Raw genomic sequence first — 23,057 nt, 5'->3', positions numbered from 1 at the left:
AAAGGGTCTTTAAATGTATATTTGAGTTACTTTGATACCATTGGTCAGTTCACACCTTGAAGATGGGCTGATTGAGATGGCATATTTGAAAAACACCACTTGTACTAACACTTCTATTTAGGCTTTAAGAACATTCACTGTCCTTACATGTACACTGTCATCTTTATCTGTAAACTGATAATTGGCTCAATCATGCATCAGCAATTGATCTGTTTTATTCATCTCTAGGCTGTTATCTGATTAATCTAAAATAGTCTGCTTAAGTCCTGCAGAGGTCTCCAAAGCACAGAAAACCTAAAACCATCTCCAACCCCCCTCCATTTCTTTGATACTTTGCTGTTTTGACCCTGCGTGGGTAGAAAACCACACAACAGAGTTGTTGTTTTTAACCAAGATAGTTAGGAGGCAAAGATAGCAACAGCACTGGATCAAAACAGCACATTGCTTAAGTTAACTAAGTGTTGTTATTGCTATATTAACCCACATTGGATGGTTTTTACCAAGTCATACTTGGTGCATAACATAAACACTATTTTTGGTACAAAAAAGTTACAGCCAATTATAATGGTCATACTTGAATAAATAAAGTGCCTATGAAAAATATTCACTACCCCTTGGATATTTAACCCTTTAACTGATTTTATAAATCAACCATGATCGTGACTTTCTTTCACAAAAAGACTTTTAAAAAATCAAAATTAAAAAGCTTATAATGTCAAAATGGATCAGATTCCTATAAAGTTATGTCAATTACACAAAAACATATAATGTAGGGTGGTTACATAGATATTCACCCACTTTGAAGTGACTGACCTAATTCATGCGAGGTCCCACCAATTTGTGCTGGTGGTCTCACAATTGGTGGGATGAGGATCACCTGAGTGCAGTGAATGTGTCTCAAGTAAGGTTATAATAGTTTTGGATTTTTCATTAGTTTCTTTTTTTATTTTGTTTTCACTTTCTTTGTTTGATTTCAGTTTAGTTTTTGTTAGTTCTGACTGCTGGTTTGTTAGTTTAGTTTAGTTTTTATTTTGCAAAAATGCTTTGTTTTAGTTTAGTTTTTATTAGTTTTAGTGTTAGTTTTAGGTTTTTACGGATAGATGTCGGCGATGAGTGAGAGTCATACATTTTAAAAAACAGGCTACTCTTCGCCTTTTTATCATTGATGTTTGAATACAACTCCAGACATAAAACTACCACTGTGTGAAGTCTTAACCAATCAGATCAGGCAATTTTACACTCCCCAGACTTGGCTGTCGGTGCCAATCAGTCAGGTTGTGTGAAAGACTAGAACTAAGGATATTTTGTCTCCATTTTTATTTTATTTTAGTCACTTTTGTAAGCACACTATACAGTTTTAGTTAGCTTTCATTTTTTTTGTAAAGCTTAGTATTTATTTAGTTTCAGTTAACTAAAATAATTTTTGAATTTCAGTTTTAGTTATTTAGTTATTTTTAGTTAACTTTAACAACCTTGGTTTCAAGTGATTGTAGTAGAGAGAGACACCTGCGTCCAGTCATTGGTTAATTAATATTCCTGGCTGCCATTACACCTTGACAACAAAAGAACACTCCAAACAACTCAGAGAAAAGGTTTTTGAAAGGTGCAAGTCAGGGGATAGATACAAAAAAATATCCCCTGGAGTTTAGTGAAACCCATTATTAATAAATGGAAGGAATATAGCACTTGTGTAAATCTGCCTACATCAGGCCGTGCAAGAAGGAGACGAGTACAATAAATCACTACCAGAGTTCACCCAAAAGGCATTTGGGAGTCTCCATGGTCAAGTGGAGGAAAGTTCTTTGGTCTGATGAAACTAAAATGGTATTTAGTGGCCATCAGACAAGATGCTATGTTTGGTAGACACCAAATATCCCACATCATCATAAGCAAACATCCCCATTGTGAAGCATGCAGGTGGCAGCATCATGCTGTGGGGATATTTCTAAGCAACCAGTTCTGGAAGGCTTATTAAGGTAGAAGGTAAAAAGAATGCAGCAAAATAGAGGAAAATCCTCTAGGACAATCTTATTCAGTCTGAAAGAGGACTAGGGCAAATGAATACAATTTTAAGTCAATATTCAAATGCAACTGTTTTATTTTTAATCCTTCTTTAATTCATTTACATAAAAGATGAAAGTTTTCTTTGAGTCTTGTGTAGTAATTCACGATGGTGATCTTAAAATCTCCTATTTGACAACAAAATTCATCCTGATATGCAAGCACCACACAAGATTGTCTCAGTAATTTCTCATTTTATAAGCAATATTCTTAATAAGGTTAAATAAACCATTTAGACATTTTTAATGTCTCAGTATTTTTACCCATGCCGATGAAATCAGCAGGGGGTTATGTAAAGGGTTCTGTATCTTTGTTCGTGTCTTTGTTTGTTTGTTTGTATGTGTACAAGATAACTCGAGAACGGAAAGTCAGATCTTCACCAAACTTTCAGAGAATATTGAGATAGTGACAGGGAAGAATCGTTTAGATTTTGGTGATGATCCGTGCACCCACTCAGTTTTTCTCACACTTTGAATTTTGAACACCATAGTAATCAATGGGAGCGTGAGTTCCTGCACTGCTTAGGCGTGGGTCTGCCGCCTCAGACAGCCATTCTAGTATTCTATTCTATTTGATGCAAGTTTAAGTCTGTTGACTGATTAATTTAGTCACTTTTGATTCAATAGTGACTGTAATTACTAAGAAAAAATAAATAAAAACACTTTTCATTGCAGGCTTCTCAAGGGCCCTTCCCGACTGTGGGCCCAGAAAATCAGTATCCTTTTCCCCCCTGTGCTACACCCGTGTCTTCCTGTCTCCAAAAGGGCGATACAAAGAGTAAAACTATAAAGCAACAGTAATAGTATTCAAACTGAAACCTGAAAAAACATCAGTGTTCTGCATAAGGACATAAATGCTGAAATACATATTTTATGGGTGTACAAAGCCACCTGGATGATTACATTTGCCAGCAGGACAGACTCAGCTTATTTCCTATTAACTTTCACATGTAGATCATAAAACTGGTAACACCAACACTGCAGGATGTTAAAACATAGTCACACCCAAGTCTTTATTAAAACAATGAACCAATACTGGAAGGAAATAAGTCATAGTTTGTAGGATAACTTGTTAATCTCTGGAGACATCTGTAAATAGTTGCATTTTCCATTCTTCATTCAAACTTACTTAAGAAGTAATCCAGTGGTTTTTGTGTAAGCGCACAATGTGTTTACTTTATTGTGCTGCTGTGAGGTAATGTGGGTAAACAAGGTGTAATGGACTTTGCTCTCTCCTATTTTTGATCCCATCACATGGATGGTATGTGTTTGGGGGAAGTTTAAAGATATCCGGTTTTGGATGCTCCTCTTCCATTATGCAGACTTTTCTTTGGAAATCCATCTTTCATTTTCTTATCTTCTCGTGCTTTTTCTGCAATTATGCCAATCCAGAGGACATTCCAAACATACCAGCAATCGCCAAATATTTCAACACGAAAGGAAGGTATGAGGAGGTCAATCCACACCTAATAGAGGACATTCTGGCTGTTAACAGGTCTATTTTACAGCCTCCATCCTCACAATGTCAAGAAATTCATCTGACCGCAATAATAAGACACGGGACGAGGTACCCCACGACCAAAGTCGTCAAGGAGATGCAGGAGCTCTATGATGTGGTGCTGCATAATGCCTCAGGTAAGGAGAGCTGGCTGCGTGAGATCCAGACCCAGTGGACGATGTGGTACACTGAAGACATGGACGGCAGACTAGTTCAGAAGGGAGTGAACGATCTCAAGCACCTGGCTGTCAGACTGTCAAAGCGTTTCCCATCACTGATCTCAGAGGAGAAACTCCGAGGTGGACTCATCAATTTCATAACCAGCTCAAAGCACAGGTGTGTCAACAGCACACTGTCCTTCAAGGCAGGACTGACAGAGCTGTGGGCCATCAAAGGTATGACAACACTGATGATCAGTATACCATTTTCATGTTCCACTTTCATGCCTTTTTCTTTGTGTCCCTTATTCCTTCTCAGATAAGGAGTTTGAGCATTCAGTGGATGATTCCCTCATGAGGTTCTTTGATTTTTGCCCAAGATTTGTGGAGGAGGTTGATAAAAACCTTTCAGCTGTGGCAGAGGTGGAAAGGTTTAAGCAGGGGCCAGAGATGAGGAGGGTCCAGGAGAAGATCGCAGACCGTCTTGGAGTATCTTACAGTCTGATCACACATGGTATGCAGAAACATTTTTACGCTGTTCGGCAAATCATTTGCATGAATTCTACATTTTTATCCTTCATGAAAGGTCAAATGGATCCTCTCATTGGTCCAAAGCACTGATTCTTAAAGATGATTTGTGTCCAAGCTCATTTTCAGACCCCAGCAACACAAAAACAATAATCTTTCAGATTGTGGAGTATGTTTCTAATGATAATAACGATAGACTTATTCATACAGCACATTCAAAAACAGGGGTTTGCAAAGTTATTTGACATGCATTAAAGAACAAAAGAGCAAAGCATAGAAAAAGCAGACATAAAACAACATTGTCAACAACAACAAAAAACCCTTATATAAGCAAAAGAACCCATACAAACATACCAAACCAACATAAATAACCCAAACATGGCAATAACCCAAGAAATACGTGAATCCTGCAGCATAGATTAAGAATAGGAGGACCAAAACAAGATAAGCAAACAAGCCTTAAATACATTCTAACTGAGCTCATATGGCTTAGTGCTGTACGGTTTTGTCAGCTGATATACAAAAGTTAATATCGACCAAGGATTCTGATTGCATGAGTGCTGATAAAGAGTACAACACCACTGTAACTATTCATGATAAATGTGTCACTCAGCTTAAGCCAGGTGTTCTGAATATATTAAAGTATAATGACAAAAGGAAGAGTTTATCCTGGGTGATCAAATGTCACCGCTGCCTCATTTTCTATGTATTTAGCTCACTGCATGATGGCTTAAAAACATATAGAGGAGTGCTCATCAAACTAACTGGTCAGTGGTAGCCAAGGGCAAGTGTGTCACCAGGAAGTAGACGAGTAAGAAGCGCCACCAAGACACCTGACTACTCAGCAGCTGAAATGGGAGACACTCTGCATACAACTGTTGCCCAGGCTCTTCATCAGTTAAAGCTTTATGGGAGAATGGCAGAGAAAGCCATTTTTGAAAAACTCACATGAAATCTTGACCAGAGTTCACCAGAAGGACAGGGAAACGCTCAAGTGGAAGGGAGGATACTTTTTATAGGTACTTAATATGAAAGCAAATTCTAACTGTGGAGTTGTTATCTGCAAAGATAATAAAACAGCTTAATCTTAACATGTTATACACACTATCAGGTTAAGTCAGCAGTGGAATATACATGTAATTGTTAAAGAGAATCTTTTTCAGTCTAAATGTTAACTAATTGATCAAAGATTCAAATTAAACAATTCTACGAGAATTCATGAATAAGTCTAGATAATCAAATGTCACATTTTGGAAAAGACTGTCAGGATTTAACTTTTGATAAAGGTTGATAACATAAAACAGGGAAAAAAGACAGCATCCCCTGAACATATACTCAAACAAAGTAACCAGAGAAAGATAGGGCTAAGATAGGAAAGTGGGGGAATTTGTGGAGCAAAACTAGTAAACTGTCAGGGGTGTGGGGTTTTGTTTTCTCCTATTGCTTCGATGTTAATTTATGGTATGAAAATAATTCACTCAAGGTGAGATGTTGTATTAAAGACATATTGACCTTTCTGACTCATCACTGGTGTCTTTTATAATTATGCTGTACCAAGAAACACACAAGATTTCTACAATTAGGAAATAGACTCACATCCAAGCTGCCATATTTTTGCAGTGCACTTTGGGTAATGATTCTTTTTCCAACATCTTTCCAATTGTGTTAACGTTGTTCTACTGTATTCTTTACTAAAACTGCAAAGCTTTTGTTTTAACAACCAGTCTATGTTCCAGCCTTTACCTATGGACATCAGCTTTAGGTAATTACCAAAATAATGAGATGGCAGAGGAGGCTGAAATCAATTTCCCTGGAAGATGGCGGGGCTCTGTCTAGAAATAGGATGAGGAGTTCAGACGTCTCGGGGGGAGCTATAGTCCCTTCTCCTTTGCATCAAAAGAAGCCACTTGAAGTGGTTCAGGCATCTGATCAGGATTGCACCACTCTTTGGAGGTTGCCCAGACACATGCAGCTGGGAGGAGACCCCAGCCCTGCTGCCTTGTTCCTGAACAAATCACAGCAGTGCTGATATTCAGTATCACACAACTCTCTCATGCAACATGTTTAACTGTACTCCAAAGCAGAGCAGTAACTGACAAATGGTTGAACCTCAAATTCTGAGGACTGAAGGCCATAACACCAGATTGTATTGTAGCTTTTCAGAGATAAACAAATATGCAATTGGTATTTAAATTTCCAAGCAATGTAGTACTGTATCTAGATAGCATAACTGACTGCTTGTACCAGGGGCAAGCTTGCTCTCAGTGGTTTAAAGTGTTTTTATTTGGATGTTTCATGTCTGATAGTTGGATTTTTAAAAATGTTTTCATTTAATCTCTCCTACAGATTTGGCTGAGACTGCATTTTACTTTTGTGCCTATGAATTTGCAATCAAAGCGACAAACCCCCCCTGGTGTCAACTCTTTGATGATGAAGATGCAAAGGTAGGAGCCGTTAGTGGTCAACTGAATGTGAATTTTTAAGTAAAAGCAGCAGTAAAAGTGACCAAGCAGGGCCCCCATGAAAGAAGAGGTCCTGGTTAGATTTGAAAACAAAAAAAAAAAAAACATATTTTTTTATTGTTGGATGAGAAAATCCCAATCATTTCCATGGATAAAAGAAGGAAAATAAACTAAGGAGGATTCTCCTAAGGTCAAGAGTGAAAGAAGTTTAATAAACAATATTTGGAAAATCGTTTTTATTTGTTTGTTTGTTTCTTTTATTATTTATTCATTCACTTAGTTTTTTATTTGGCATAAAACAAAACATGCAAAATCAGCCAAAACATAAGCGGTATCTGTTTGTCCACAGGGGGCGCCAAAATCAGCTCAAATCAAAAGCTTCTAACAGGAGCTTTAATGTCAGAATAATTTTATTTAAGAATCTAACAAAAAACATACAAACTATTCACCTTATGCTCTTTTTAACATGGGGCTGGTACTTCACAACTGTCCTCTGATTTCATGTGGCTACCATGATAATGATCAGAAGATATAAGACATGACTGTGCAAAAATACAATTTCATTCGAATCAAGTTTTCCATTATTACGTGTCCATTATGTCAAATATTATTTGTCCTATGAGAGGATGTCACAATACTTGAAGGATAAGGCACTGGAACATAAGTTATATGACATTTTCAGTGGGTTGAGTGGGCAGGGCTACGTACGACGAACAGAGGTGGCGTGAGAACATTACTTTTAGAAGAGTATTCATTGCAGCACAATCCACTATTTTCAACTGAATTTCTACATGACATTTTAAAATACTATAAAGTTCATGATTGTATGAATGAAACAAGTTAAAAGAAGAATGAATGTGTGGTCTTAATGATCTGTCTTTTCACTAAAAACATCAAAAACTCAGGAAGACTGATGAAAACCATTCATCTCAACTGCTGTAACCTGCTAAATGCTACCATAAGAATGCATAAACAAGCATAGTGAAAGTCATCGGTCACAGACCTTTTCTTTTAGCACATTATCAGCTATAATCTTTGATTTGCCTGATTAGGGCAACAGCAGACTTTCTTCGTAATCTAGTTATGTTCAAGTGAACTTGTTACAGTTTCATGTCTTTGGTTTAGTAATTGTGATGAGGTGAAAATCCATTGTTAGCCCTATGTTACCTCAGCAAGACCTCTTGAAAGTTTGTCATGCTTTTTGTGGCAGTGCTAAACGTTGCACATTGAATTTGTTTAGCCTTTGCTGCACCCCCTCTGTCATAACTTCAGGCCCCCCTAGGGGCCATGGGAAACACTGCCAAAGTTAATTTATTGTTTCATTTTAAAAAGCAAAAGATTCAAGGAACTTTCAACATGTTTTGTGTTTTTATTCTTCAAACCAGTATTGATTTTGAAAGCTTTTTAAAATTTTAGTCTTAATCTTAGTCTTTTGATCACATGAATTTTAGTTTTATTCACATTTTAGTCATTTCTACCCTTTTTAGATTTAATCTAGGTTTAGTCCATAAAATTCCTCACATTCTAGTCTTTACTTTTAGTCCAAGCATTTATTCTCTTGCCTAAATCTGGTACAGTTCATGCAGTGTGTTCTATACACCCTGCCAAACCCGGGGTCCCTGCTATCTACTGCTAAGAGGCAAAAGAGATACAGATGCATTGTTTTTTGTCAGATCTACCCACATTGGAGAAATACCATGGACTTTTAATATCTGACAAAGACTAAATTACTTTTTAGTCTAGTTTTAGTCATCTTGACGAAAACCAAACTTACTTTTTCTAAGTTTCAGTCACCAAAGATCTATCTTTGCCTAGTCTTAGTCTAGTTTTTGTCATGGAAAAAAAGGCAAACCTTTTTAGTGATAGTTTTAGTCATCAGAAGTAACACTGCTTCAAACAGACAAACTGGGCTACAATAACCTGCATGCAAGTCAAGGGCAGGAATACATCATTGAGATTACTCTGGTGAATAGTTAGGGGACAGTTTTAACTGAAGTATGAAGCAACTTTGCTTGATTTTAACTAAAACCAAGCGCTGACTTCTCAGTGCTTTCCTGTACATGTGTTGATTTGTGGAATAAACTTGATTTCATGTGTTGTTAATTAAATATCACACTTTTGTGATCACTGATTCCCAGTTTTAAGGATGTTGCACGGAGTTTTAGTTCTCAAAGCCTTTAACAGGCCGTATGTGTAATGGACATGATTATAATATAGCCTTTTATATATGTAGAGTTGGCTTGGACTTTGGTGGAGCGGCCCACTGATATGTATTTTCATTTTAGGACTAGAATTCCTGGTGATGCTCCTGCACAGCAACATATTGTTTCCTTTATTTATATTAGTGGATCCAGGAGATATGCGAGGGTTAAAATGCTAGCTGCTTGTATTAAGTCATTCATATTCACATCAGTGAGTTCAAAGAGGATGATTTTGGGACAATAGCCCTTTTTCACTGTACAAACACCAAGTGTTTCTCCAACAATGGCTCTGTTGTTTAAGTGTTCCTGCCATGAAAATGGCACAAAACCAGGACCTTAAGAGACACAACAAAACAACATCCAGCATTCAATGTTTACGTCTGTGTAAACATGGCATGTTAAAATCTGGTGTCTCATGGTTTCACGTGAAAAACACACAGCTGAAACAGCTCTTAAATCTCAATGTTTTCATTCTGCCTCATGGCATCAAAGTTTTCTAAGACACTAAATCTTAGAAAGTAAGAGAAATCAGGGACATTATGTAGAATGTGAACAAAAACAGAAATTTATTATGTTTAAGAACTGCCAAATTTGAATTTGTTGTCACCAACACCATTAAAAGAGTAGAGATAGGATCATGTTTTTACACATTGTCCAACTTGAGAGAAATTGAGCACTATTTGGGAGTGTTTCTTTGCTGAACTCTCAGTCATCAAGCATAACAAGATGTACTTTGACTTCAGCAAATATTGCTCAGATTTATCCAAAGTAGTCGATACAGTGTTTCAGGGGGGAAAAGAAGGCAGAATAGCTTTTTTAGTGATACATTTAGGTTTATTTTGCAATACCGCCATAAAAAATGCAGAAGGGAACTTTAACTGATCATATGGTGTATTTGAGGCCAACAGAGGGGTTCATGAGTCAGCCAGGGGCACAGGAGAAACTATTATATTACTAAATTCTATACAAACAGGATATAGCAAACAAAAGTCAAATCTAATGTAGGTCGGAGGTACTGAGCACCTTCAGCATCAGACAAATACTTCAGAGATCTGACTGCTTGTTACAAAGAAAGGGAGGAGAGCTATGAATAGTTACTTATATAAAAAAAACAATCAGTTTCCTTTTGTATATTGCTCTTCATTCAGAAACCCTTGGGCGTTATGTGAATAAGAAAGAGTATTTGTGTTCTCAGCTGACCTGACACAATAACCTGAAATGTCACCTCACAGAATGGGAAACTAACTCTCCTGGGATATTCTTTCTTTTTAAGTCTTTGTGTAAGCACACCCACTCACACAGGCTATCTTTGAACTACATCTGCACCCACAGGTGATGGAGTATGCAGCCGACCTGAGGGAATTCTGGAAAAGAGGCTACGGTCACGACATTAACAGCAAGGCGAGCTGCGACCTCTTCCATGATGTGTTTAGACGACTGGGCAAAGCCGCAAGCGAGAACAAGTATGTGAAAGCAATAGCCCACGTGTAGACAGTTGTATCCGTGTATCCCTTATATCTATGAAGGTATGAGGGTTTTAACTTTAACACACAGCTGGGTGGTGACGTCATCTTGCTGAACTGCTCTTTGTCCTATGGAGAAAGGATTTTAGATTAAACCCCAGGGTTTAACTGACAAGGACAATAAAGAAGAAGTTACCGTAATGAAGATAAAGGTGAGTACAAACTGAAAGATACCGGGAGAAGAATTTTGCAGCCCTATGACATAACTACCCAGAGTGCATTGCACAAAAATAGAAGTCTCCCTTTAAAAAGTGCAAGACTGTTCTACTCAAGTAAAAGTGCAGTTACTTTGGTTAAAAATGACGTAGCTTGAAGTAAAATCACTGGTCTATGTTTTAGTCAAATTGAATGAAATTGTTCATGTTTGAACTAATTTGTGCTTTAATATAACTTGTGAAATTCCGAACCCTTTACGTCCTGTCAGGTCTGGCCAGCAGGTGACTGAAGCTGTGACAGTCCAGGTGGGCCATGCAGACACCCTCCTGCCTTTGCTCACCCTCCTGGGCTTCTTCAAAGATAACGAGACCCTGACTTCCTCTAACTATGCCACACAAACCCAGCGCTCCTTCCGCACTAGCCACATGCTACCCTATGCTGCTAACTTACTCCTGGTGCTGTACGACTGTGGGGATGGCGACCTGAGACTGCAAACACTGCTCAATGAGAAGCCTGTGACTTTCCCCGGTTTGACTCAGGCCTCTGTACCACTCTATCAGGAAGTGAGAGAGCGCTACAGGGAACTGCTCCAAGGCTGTGACTTTGAGACTGAGTGTCAGCTGTTCAAGAATCCTGCTTAGGTTTAGGCAGACAGGCTGAAGGTGGAAATGGAGGAGTTACTGTTCCTTATAGCCTTACAGTAGGTGTGCTCCTGGGATCTTATTATTAAAATGGAAAGGGGATTTCTCTAAATATTCTTTTGAACCTTTTGGAGCTTAATGCACTGCATGCAATTTTGTCATAAGACTTTAAATGTAAGACTTAAACTTGTAGTTTCACCTCTTTTTATTGTGATAAAAATATTCTGAGTATTTCTTCCAAAATTGCAGTTTAAAAAAACAAATGTTCTCGAACTCTGTGTGTGATATGGTTCATTGTCACAGTGCAAAGTTAGAGTCGGGTGTATTTGAAAGGAGGCAGAAGACTTCCTTAAACATTGTCAAACTACAAAATCAGGAGCTGATCAGACTAATTTATTGCCAGTTTAGTTATTTTAGGGTTGAGTGCACCCAAAGTAGAATTTAACGAAAAAACTTTTCTTAAGTTTTCTTAAGGGTGAGCTGAAGTTCATAGTCATGTTGCAAGTAAATTGAAGATAAGCAAAAGTACAAACATGACATGAACTGGTCAATGTCCATCACAGTCAGTTATGTAACCAGAGTGGAAGCATGACAGAAGCCCTTGAAAGTCTTTGTCTGTTGGACCTGTATGGAGGGCCAAATGTGCTGTAATTATTCTTCGACTTCCCATCAGTAAGTTAGAAAAAAAACCTGCTATTCAACATTAAATAAAAGCTGCCTCTAAAATGTTCTGTTGGCAATATTTATGATCTTGTTTTACGATGAATGCCAATGGAAACAAATACAAGTACAACATGCAAATCATCATTTATGATTATTGATAGCCACAAGAACTAAACTACCCATGAAAGCATTTAAGGTTTAATCTTGAATTCAACTGTTTGAATTTTGAACTCTAAGGGTGAGTACTAAGCAATAATTTTGTTTTGGGTTCATCAAACTTTCATGGTTAAATTTTTGTATAACAAGCAACTCAATGTATCAATCAAAAGGCAAACATTTTCTTGTACAAAACAGCAGCTGTGTTTGAGGGGTAGAGTCAGTCATCTCTGAGCTGGAAGGTTGGCGATTCTGTTTCAGATCCTGCAGTCCACAAATGCCAAAGTATCCTTGGACAAGATGCTGAACCCCAAATTGCTCCAAGTGAAACACTCATCTCATCTGTGTCTAAATGTGCAATAAAGGGATTAAATACTACTGATGAGCACTTTCTATATCATCCTTTGCCTATAGTGTGTGAAATTGTATTTGTGTGTCAATAATGTGTGAATCAAGCTTATAAGAGTTTACACTGCATTTTGTAACCATAAAACCAATACATATACCTGCAAAAATCGTCATATTCTCTTACCCACAATATCCACACATGCGCAGTGCACCGAAGTGTCGTGGGTTTGCTCTGACCGAAGGCAAGCAACCTAGAGCATAAAGTAATAACTTTGCTCCATTCTCATTCATGCTCAATGTCTGTCCCCCACTTCCTGACCCCTAATGGAAATCCTGGATCACATTGCAAACAACCAGTGAAAAATGTTTACGCTGTAAGTGATAAATGATGAATGAAAAACAAACAAAATGATAAAATCAGCCAATATTATTATCAAATTGCTAATATTATTATCAAATTGCTACAACCTCAAATTAATCTATAATAAATCATTTAAATTTTTTAATTGGCATGCATTTTTATCACTTCATTATTGAGTTTTTGTTACCTCGACTTTCATTTATTTTTTGTTACTTTCAGCCTTCATAAGATCCAACATGAAGTTTTAATTACAAAGAACAAAAGACCGCCGTAAATACGAAGTGAATAATGGCACTAATGGCTTTCCACAGACAAGCCCCCTTAAACTACGTCACTCAGTTTTGGGAAGTTGGGGGTGCACGAGGGCATACATTCAAACTACCAGTCTGCATCATGCCTATCACTATCTGGAAAATATTTCTTGTTTATTTCAGCATACTGGTGGGATTTTGCTGCTGTTTCCGTAACGATGTGAACTCCGAAGACAATCCTGATATTCCCGCAATCGCCAAATATTTCAGCACGAAAGGAAGGTATGAGGAAGTGAATCCGTATCTCATAGAGGACATTCTGGCTGTAAACAGATCTGTTTTACAGCCTCCATCCTCACAATGTCAAGAAATCCATCTGACCGCGATAATAAGACACGGGACGCGGTACCCCACGGTGAAAAACGTGAAGAAAATGCAGAAACTTTACGAGCTGGTGCAGAGCAGCGCCTCAGGTAAGGAGAGCTGGCTGCGTGAGATCCAGACCCAGTGGACGATGTGGTACACCGAAGACATGGACGGTCGACTAGTCCAGAAGGGAGTGAACGATCACAAGCATCTGGCTGTCAGGCTGTCAAAGCTGTTCCCATCACTGATCTCAGAGGAGAAACTCCGAGGTGGACTCATCAATTTCATAACCAGCTCAAAGCACAGGTGTGTCAACAGCACACTGTCCTTCAAGGCAGGACTGACAGAGCTGTGGGCCATCAAAGGTACAACCATGATTATGTAATAAAAAATGCTATCATGTTTCAGGACATTTCTATGTGACCTACACCTCTCTTTTTATCCAGATAGGGAGTTTGAGCATGCAGTGAACGATGCCCTCATGAGGTTTTTCGATCAGTGCACGAGATTTGTGGAGGAGGTTGATAACAACCCGTCTGCTTTGTCAGAGGTTGACAAGTTCAAGCAGGGGCCAGAGATGAGGAGGGTCCAGGAGAAGATCGCAGACCGTCTTGGGGTGCCTTATAATACCATATCAGACGGTCAGTAGTGATTGAAATATTCAAACAAGCAAAACAGAAAATGATGAATAGGAACATTGTAAAGGTCAAAGGTCCAAGTCATGCATATGCATTGTCATTCAATATAATGCAACTATAGCCTGCCTGATGATAATGCCTGACATAACCATACTGAAAAAATATCAACATTTTCATAACATTATATTTTGAAGATAAAAACAATATTATTACAATTCAGTTTAATAGGAAGTGCATTATGAATAACTTGAAAAGGAAAACTTGAATTGTCTTCATATTGGTATTTGAGCTAGCACGGGGGGTTGGATCTGGGTTGCAGGAGCTCACTGTCCAGCCTTGGCGAGGTCTTGTGGGACTAATCAGCCAAAATACTGTTGGAGGGAGATTCCCACTTGACAGCCACAATGATGTCCTGGCTCCTGCTGCTTATCCGTCTAGGTTGGGCGCCTGTGGGGACCATGTAGAGTAGGTGGCATCAGCATTGGCATTGGCCTTGGCACTACTTGGAGTGTGCATGTCCAGAATCTGGATCTGTTGAAGGTGGCAATGCTGTGGCAACTAAGGGCCAAGTGGGGAATAATGCCATATATCAGTAGTACATAGGGACACAACTGACTTTACTGAGTGCTTATCATTTCATTATGGGACAATTATCTTGAGTTTTATATAACAACATACTTATCTGGGGATTACAGTACCTATAAAAGATATGCACCATCTTGGATCTTTAACCCTTTTAGTGATTTTAAAAATTAATTGTGGTTTTGCCACATTCATTTTACCCTCTATCTTTACAAGCATTTCAGGGCCTGCTGCTGAGAAGCATTACCACTGCATGATGCTGCCACCACCATGCTTCCTTTCCCATGACTGACTTATTTCTCAGTTTTCTAAGAAAATGACTGAAATTAACTAGGGCTAAACAATTTGCAAAAATAATCTAATTGTGATATTTTTGACAAATTCAAGCAATAAATAATTCCATAAATTAAGACCATGTGTATTGAAAACAATGAAATTATTTCTGAGGCAATTAATCCATTGTAGCATGAATCTGAATATTGGAGTGCAACAAGCTTTAAGCTATAAAGGAGGCGGCTGGGGTGGGGGAGGTGAGGCTGGCTAGCAGCTGATCGCAGATAGGGTATGACTTCATAAAGTAACGCTAGGCTTCATCAGTTTTAGATAGAATGAGCTAACTATTTTTGCTTGTATTGTGATGTCATTTGTTTTGTTTAAGGGTATCATCATTTTATATGTCACTCATTTCGATTAAGAAAAACATACATAAAAAATAAAAAGGAGGATTTTTGTAAACGATTATAAAAATAATTGACACTTGAATATTTGCATAATGTGCATCTCAGCTGCTGCAAAACAATTATTTATTAAACTGGTATTTTGACACATTTCAAGTTAAAGAAATATTGCAATTTGTGCAATTTGAAAATTACAGCAGGTCATATTGTGATTTAATCTAGTTTGCGATTAACTGTCCAGCCCTAAAATTAACTTCTTGTAACTGGAAAACTGCCATTGCTATCCTAACAGGGTTAATGAGTCACGATCTTGAGAAAACGACCTCAATTTACTCGTTGCCTTGGGAAAACAGATTTTTAAAAATCCATGAATACATGTCCTCACTGGATTTCCATTATAAGTGACCTAAAACAGTTGGTCAAAATTGAAAGAGATTTTTTGTTCTGGTTAGTTTAAACAGAAGAAGCAAAACATGTTCTGCAGGTAACTTCTGTCAGACTTTGGCTTAAATATTTGTACATATCAGTGTGAGCTTTTGTTCTTAGCCAACAAAATCCATCCTCCTAACGGGTGTGGCATGTCAGAATGCTTATTAAACAGCACAACTGTTAAACTAGTTTGCCTTGGGCTGGTCATAATAAACGGCTGCGTGCAGTTGTTTCAGATAACACAATGGCTATAAGTTGTCGCAAGTAATACAGTAGTGTAAAATTTGTACCGTGACTGCAGGAATGTTCACTGTTTCACTGTCATAGGCTGACTTCACTGTTGTTTTAAAGACACTGACAGCGCATCCAGACATCCCCACAGCCACAGGCAGCAAGTAACCGTGCCAGACTAGAACCCAATATTCAGAGTAGTTTTTAAATGGAGAAAAAGATTTTCATTTTTTCCATACATTCACCTGTATGTTCTTCTTATGTTCAAAACATGGTACATGTATCTTATGGATTTTTAAAAACAGCTTTTTCTTATCATGACTTTCAATGCAACCACAACACTTACGCAACACTATGGTTTGTAACACCAGCTATGCAGAATTTATGTATTTTGTTATGGTTCAAAGTCCACACTAAACCATCGTTTGAAACTGGTTAGTTTCTAACATAAGTCATGTCATTGTTTGGTTAGACCACTGACGCCTAAGCTTTGCCCAAACTGACCAAAACGTTGAAAAATGGCATCTTCATTTGACCAAATATTGAAAGTATAGTTCTTTTTACTGTTCATTACAATGCTGCAGTTGTTTGTGAACAGATAGACCACTAAAAACAATTTCCTTCAACTGCCAGTAATTCATAAACTGCAACAGAAATGTACGTAAGATATGACCAAGTGTTATAAGCTGTTGATAACTGAAGCCCACACCCTCAGTCTACAGCTGTGTGAAGTGACAACAGTGACATCCAGAGGTTAATCTTAGCCTTAGACATAAGGTCATTTTGCAATATTCTGGATGTAACCAGTCATGGAGAATATAGTGATGAAAACAAAAAGCTAGTAAAACCCTGTGCTTCTCCTCACCCTTGAGGATAACTTGGATTTCAAGATGATGCACCATAGCATCGCTGTTTTACTGACAACTTTACGCCTGCTTAGAGCTACAGTGCCTGTAAAAAGTATTAACCCCATGGATGTATTACCCTTTTACTAATTTTATAAATTAGTCATAGACAATATAATTTGCCTTTTTTTTTTTACAGACAGGGGGGAGGCAAAGAGAAATGCACTCATAAAATCTCAACTAGAGTTTGCCAAAAGGCATGTGGGAGAGTCCATGGTCAAGTGGAAGATTCTGAACCTGTCTAGCTGCACATCCCACCACCACCTTTTTAATGAGAAATCATGACCCAAGTTGCAAATAATTTTTAATCAGTTAGATGTATTAGATGAAAAATATTCAAGTTCAGACCTTAGATGGAACAACCCATATGACTGAACAAAGAGACAGGACATAACAAGCATGGTTAAAAGCACATCAATAGAGAAACCCTGGGAGAACGTGTAGACATATTGAGTAATACAACACATAAACATCTTTTTCCTGTTTGAATTTGTGTTATGTAACAGAGGCCTGTAGATGACGCTAGCTGGGAGGTATTAGCTGGAAAACTCAACTGGACCAAAGCATGAAGCCTTAGCTAGTTAAGGTTCAAAGTGAAGAACAATAGCACAGAAAATGAGGATTCTATACCTGTTTGTCCAGATGTTTTCAAACTGGAGACTCCAGAAAGGATCAAGGTTGGCAGACATTTTTCTCAATAGCATTGCTGGTAATTGCCAGAAAAAGACATTATTGCAGCAAATACAATGGACTAATGAGAACAACAACAGCACATTTGAAAGTATATGAAACCAATGAATTGAGCTTTGTGCTTGTATTTTATGTTTGGATTAAAAATTTGACTGGATTTAGATTGTATTGACTCTTTCTGTTTTTGATGGAATATTATGATCAGGTGAGCTTCGGACTGAGAGCTGTCACTTTTATTATGGTTTGTTTGTACCTAAATGCATTACTTCTGGCTGTTGTGGTGGTTTTATCCTGGAATGGTTGATATAGTATGGATCCTGTGAATCAGAGCTTTGTGTAAAACTGGTGGTGTAAAACATCTGGTACTTAGGAACAGTATTTTGTAAATAACTTTGTTGTCACAATAAAAATGCCAGCCTGCTGGTGGGCCCTCAGATTTTTAAGGGGTTAAAATTCCAGTTTTCAGTCAGATAAGATATGAATGTCTGTTTAGGGCTTTTTTACATCATATACTTGCCACAATTTTTTTTTCTCGGAACACCTGTGTCCCAATTTTGGGTCATGACCCACTAGTTGAGAATTTAAAGGACTGATTGATAACAAACCTTCATTTTTGGATCTCCAGCTGACCCGCTGTACACTGATGAAAACAATCTTAAAGTTACATTTGCTTTTGGTTGAAAATAAATAATAAAAAGTCAGTATTATCTCCATATTTCCAGTAATCACTGAACTACTCAGTGTGAGCCTTGTAAGAATACCCATCTGTATGCAGTCTATAGGAAACATATCGCTTCAATCAAATGAATTATAAGGACCTCTTATAAAAATGCTTAACCTTTTAACCTGTCACTTAGCAATATTAAACACGTCTAGTGTTTGAACACTAGAGGGAGCTATTTTTAATGAAAAATGAAAGTCCTCTAGAATGACTTGTAAACTTTATTGGTGACCTTGACAGGGGCTCACAGACCTCTAACTTGTCCATTTATGAAGCATAACAAGAATATTAACTCACTTCCCACTAGGGCTGGGTGATATGGACCAAAAATAATATATATTTTTGAGGTGAATGGCATTACATGATGTTTACCTCTATTCATTAATTTATTTATTATGTAAGAACACATGTTGTCACAATGTCTGATTTTAGTAAAGATCAGTGAAATTTTATGATACCATGGTGACAAAAATAGAAGTTAGAGAGTTTTTTGTTTGTTTGTTTTAACAACCAAAAATTGCGCACAAACTCCTATACAGTGTCTAAATTGTACCAAAAAAAACTTTGGCAATATTTATGCAGATTAAGGTCATTATGGGATTTTTTTTAGCATCTTATTAGCTAAAATTATAAAATATCATTATTTTAACAATTAGTGGTTTAAAAAGTACAGAAACTGAATGATCTTCAGTCATAGCTCTAACCAGAGGAGGGCAGGCACTGTCTAAATTGCAGAAGTTTGCTGGCAACAATTGGTAAAAGTGACTTCTTCAAATAGTGCCAATGTATTGGTGCACTTTAGTCAGTGTACTGCTGTTTTCCTGCAACTTAAAATCACTTAAAACAATACATTTTCCAGTACTTGATGTTTAGGACTTCTGTTTTTGTTGCTACAGTATCATACAAGTTTTAGTATAATTTGTTTATCCAATAATAAATGGCACCAGGGAAAAGTAAAAAAAAAAAAAAAATACTATTATGTTCCTATCTGAACATCATTTTTACTGGGCAGATTATTTGCCCCCTATTTTTCTCCTCAATCAACATAAACTACTTAAAAAAATACACAATATTGTTTCATTTCTCTTTATTTAAAATTATATGACTATATTTAAAACACAATGTTTCACCCAGCCCTTCTTTCCACTGTTTACTGTTATGAATGCTTTCCAGCCTGTCTAAAGCCACTACTTATTAACTTTTTATTGCAACTTTCTCCTCCAGATATGGCTGAAGCTGCCTTTTACCTGTGTGCTTATGAGTTTGCTATCAAGACTGTAAACTCCCCCTGGTGTCGGCTTTTTGACGAAGTTGATGCACAGGTACGGGATGTTTCTATTTTGATCATTTAAATCTCAATTTGCCAACATATTAAATGTTGAATGATCTGAATCAGACAATATTACATCACGGAGGATAGAGGTCATTAACAATAAGTTGTTGTCATGGGAAGAGTTTATCTGATTTTTTATTACAACATAGATAAATGTTTTCTTACATGCTTCATCTGCACAGATCTCAATATGTGCACAAGGCATAAAGTTGTTCTGCAAAAGTAAATGTTGCTATTAAATTTTGCTTTCATTTATTGCAACCAAAATTGCAATTAACAGAAAACTAAATGGAAGCATTAAAGAAACTGACGATTACTATAGAAGGAAGTGAAATAAGATAAGGCAAACAGACGAACCGGGTGAACTGGGTTTAAAGTGAGTAAAAGTAGGTGGTTTTAGGCATTATTCATGTAACAAAGAGAGTTCTGTGTCTCGTGTTGCAAACTGACCTAATGCTCAGGTAACCTGAAATGTTACCTCACGTTTAAAACAAAGATTATTATCTGTTTTTTAAGTCTTCAGGTAAAGCTCATACCACATCCAGACAAGCAGTGAATGGTTCTTTTCTGGTTCAACAGGTGATGGAGTACGCAAATGACCTAAAACAGTTCTGGAAACGAGGCTACGGTTATGATATCAACAGTAAGTCCAGCTGCATCCTCTTCCATGATGTGTTCAGTCGACTGGACAAAGCAGCCGCAGAGAACAAGTGAGTAAAATGTCCCAAAGTGTATAAAAAGAGGGTGGTACTATATAGTTTTATTTTTGTAAAAAAAAAAAAAAAAAGACTTAACAGACAAAAAAATAATACTGCTTTAATCTGTGATGTTCTTGCTTCAGAAACAAAACAGCTAATAATTCTCCTTTGTTTTCTGTCCCACATTATTTACTTTCTGTACCCAGATTTAGCTTTGCTGTCAGTGCAGACAATTTAAAATGTCAATTTCTAATGGCAAGGCCTTCCCTCACCCTATCATTATTACCACCACTTCATCTCCTGACTGTTTGGTTCCTTAATGCTAACATGTTTAATTACTCTTGTTTAATTTTGAAGTTGGTTCTCTCTTTTCTCCCCCAAACTACTGCCACGTGTCCAACTTCATGATATATTTCCTCAACTGTGTATGCTATGTGCCTTTGTCAGATATACAGTGCCTGTAGAAGTGTTCACTCCCTTGGAGGTTTTACCCTTTTATTGATTAATTACATCAACCATGGTCGATAAATAATTTGGCTTTTTTTTCTAAAAGAAATTGATTTATTTTACCCTCCACCTTTAGAAGCATTCCAGGGCCAGCTGCTGAGAAGCATCCCCACAGCATGATGCTGCCACCACCGTGTTTCACAGTGGAAATGGTGTGTTTGTGGTGATGTACAGTGGTTGGTGTCTGCCAAACATAGCATCTTGTCTGATGGCCAGTAAAGACCGTTTTGGTCTCATCAGACCAAAGAACTTTCTTCCACTTGACCATGGAGTCTCCCACATGCCTTTGGCAAACTCTTGTCAAATTTAATGAGTTTTCTACAACAGTGACTCTTTGCGAATCTCCCATAAAGCTTTGACTGTTGAAGAACCCGGGTAACAGTTGTTGTATGCAGAGTCTCTCCCATGTCAGCTGCTGAAGCTTGTAACTCCTTCAGAGTAGTCATAGGTGTCATGGTGGCCTCTCTCACTAGTCTCTTTCTTGCACGGACACTCAGTTTGTGAGGACAGCCAGATCTAGGCAGATTTACACAAATGCCATATTCCTTCTATTTCTTGATGATGGATTTACCTGAACTTTGGTGGGATGTTCAATGCCTTGGAATTTTTTTGTATCCATCCCCTGACTTATTCTTTTCAATAAGCTTTTCTCTGAGTTGCTTGGAGTGTTCTTTTATCTTTATGGTGTAATGGTAGCCAGAAATACTGATAAACCAGTGACGGGACCTTTCACAGGAGTCTTTATACTATAATCACTTGAGACACATTGACTGCACTCAGGTGATCCCCATTCATTAAATGTGAATTGTTGAATTAATTCAGTCTTCTTAAAGTTGGTGAATATTTACGTTATCATTTGTTTTTATTTGATTAGAAATTACTTTGTAGAAACCTGTTTTACTTTGACATTAAAGTGGTTTTATTTGTTTTGTTTTTTTTTGTTTTTTTTGTTTTTTCAAAAAAGCCCAATTAAATAGATCATGATTGATTTTTAAAAACAATAAAAAGTAAAACATCCAAGAGGGTGAATGGTTTAAATAGGCACTGTGTAATTGTATTTTAAAAAGTCTTCATTATTGCTAAGGTAGTAACCACTCCACTTCAACCCTTATGAAAAATAAGTTTGAAATGTAATATATTTATTTAAAAAAGGCAAACCGACAAAAATATGACAATATTATCACTAATATTGATAAAAATGTCAAACAACAGAACAAGTACAATTAAAGGCAACTGGATGCAATACAAATTTGTATTACCCCTTGATTAATTAGTTGTGCTTCTAATTATCTAGGGTTTGGTCTTAAGTATGCCCAAAATCTTTTTTTTAATTACCCAGTACAAACTTTTACATACCTTCTTGTGTCTAACCAAGTCTCTAACTTGAGGAAAAAATAAAGTTAACACTTTTGAAAATGTTTATTATGAAGCTTGAGTCAGTAACTGTTCAATAGTTTTACTGTAACATTTTTACAATCAGTTTATTATTTGAGTTAACAGAAATTATTAATCTTCTTTTATAAATCTCTCTATTCATGCCTTGTCCTGTCAGGTCTGGCCAGCAGGTGACAGAAGCAGTGACAGTCCAGGTGGGCCATGCAGAGACCCTCCTGCCCCTTCTCACCCTCCTGGGCTTCTCCAAAGACAAAGTTGCCCTAACTTCCTCTAACTACGCCACACAGACTCAACGCTCCTTCCGCACCAGCCACACACTACCCTATGCTGCTAACTTACTCCTGGTGCTGTACGACTGTGGGGATGGCGACCTGAGACTGCAGCCGCTGCTCAACGAGAAGGCTGTGACTTTCCCCGGTTTGACTCAGGCCTCCATACCTCTCTATGAAGAAGTGAGAGGGCGCTACAGGGAACTGCTCCAAGGCTGTGACTTTGAGACTGAGTGTCAGCTGTTCTAAAACCCTGCTTAGGGTAGCTTGGAATGGGAGACATAATTGGGGCTTCATTAAGTTTTAACTGCAAAAAGGGGAATTTTGGTGCTTATGGGATAACTGTAGGCTGAAAGCTTCTACTATGCAAGCATTAACGTATCAGTATTGATGTTGCCTTTGTAGTAATACTATTACAGAATGGCTTCTACAGTATTTTTACAGTTCTACTCGTAGTTATTGCACAAGTAAGAGCAGGTTTCATTTTTCAGTGTACATATTTTATGCATCATGCACAGGAAGTCTGACATCCTGATGCATCACTTTACTGTTTTGTAATCCTCAGCAAGCACTGAAATGTTTCATTAAGTATGCCGCAATTTGGAAATGG

General features: G+C 37.5%; 2 protein-coding genes across 2 annotated transcripts; both read left to right on the top strand.

Annotated features, from left to right (window-relative positions):
* Nucleotides 1-3,312: 3,312 nt before the first annotated feature.
* On the top strand, nucleotides 3,313-12,458 carry LOC121510753 (multiple inositol polyphosphate phosphatase 1-like). Its single transcript, XM_041788966.1, has 5 exons — nucleotides 3,313-3,953; nucleotides 4,036-4,230; nucleotides 6,591-6,688; nucleotides 10,240-10,370; nucleotides 10,855-12,458. Exons 1-5 carry the CDS (start codon nucleotides 3,377-3,379, stop codon nucleotides 11,225-11,227), a joined length of 1,374 nt encoding a protein of 457 aa, XP_041644900.1. The 5' UTR covers nucleotides 3,313-3,376; the 3' UTR covers nucleotides 11,228-12,458.
* Nucleotides 12,459-13,101: 643 nt separating this feature from the next.
* On the top strand, nucleotides 13,102-23,054 carry LOC121510956 (multiple inositol polyphosphate phosphatase 1-like). The gene is made up of 5 exons (XM_041789366.1): nucleotides 13,102-13,737; nucleotides 13,819-14,013; nucleotides 19,470-19,567; nucleotides 20,158-20,288; nucleotides 22,336-23,054. The coding sequence occupies exons 1-5, from the start codon at nucleotides 13,149-13,151 to the stop codon at nucleotides 22,694-22,696; spliced, it is 1,374 nt and encodes a 457-aa protein (XP_041645300.1). The 5' UTR covers nucleotides 13,102-13,148; the 3' UTR covers nucleotides 22,697-23,054.
* The last annotated feature ends 3 nt before the right edge of the window (nucleotides 23,055-23,057 follow it).

The sequence above is a fragment of the Cheilinus undulatus genome, linkage group 6, assembly GCF_018320785.1.
Source record: "Cheilinus undulatus linkage group 6, ASM1832078v1, whole genome shotgun sequence".
Lineage (NCBI taxonomy): Eukaryota > Metazoa > Chordata > Actinopteri > Labriformes > Labridae > Cheilinus > Cheilinus undulatus.
The sequence above is the reverse complement of the archived record's forward strand: the minus strand, read 5'-3'. Positions and strand labels throughout refer to the sequence as shown.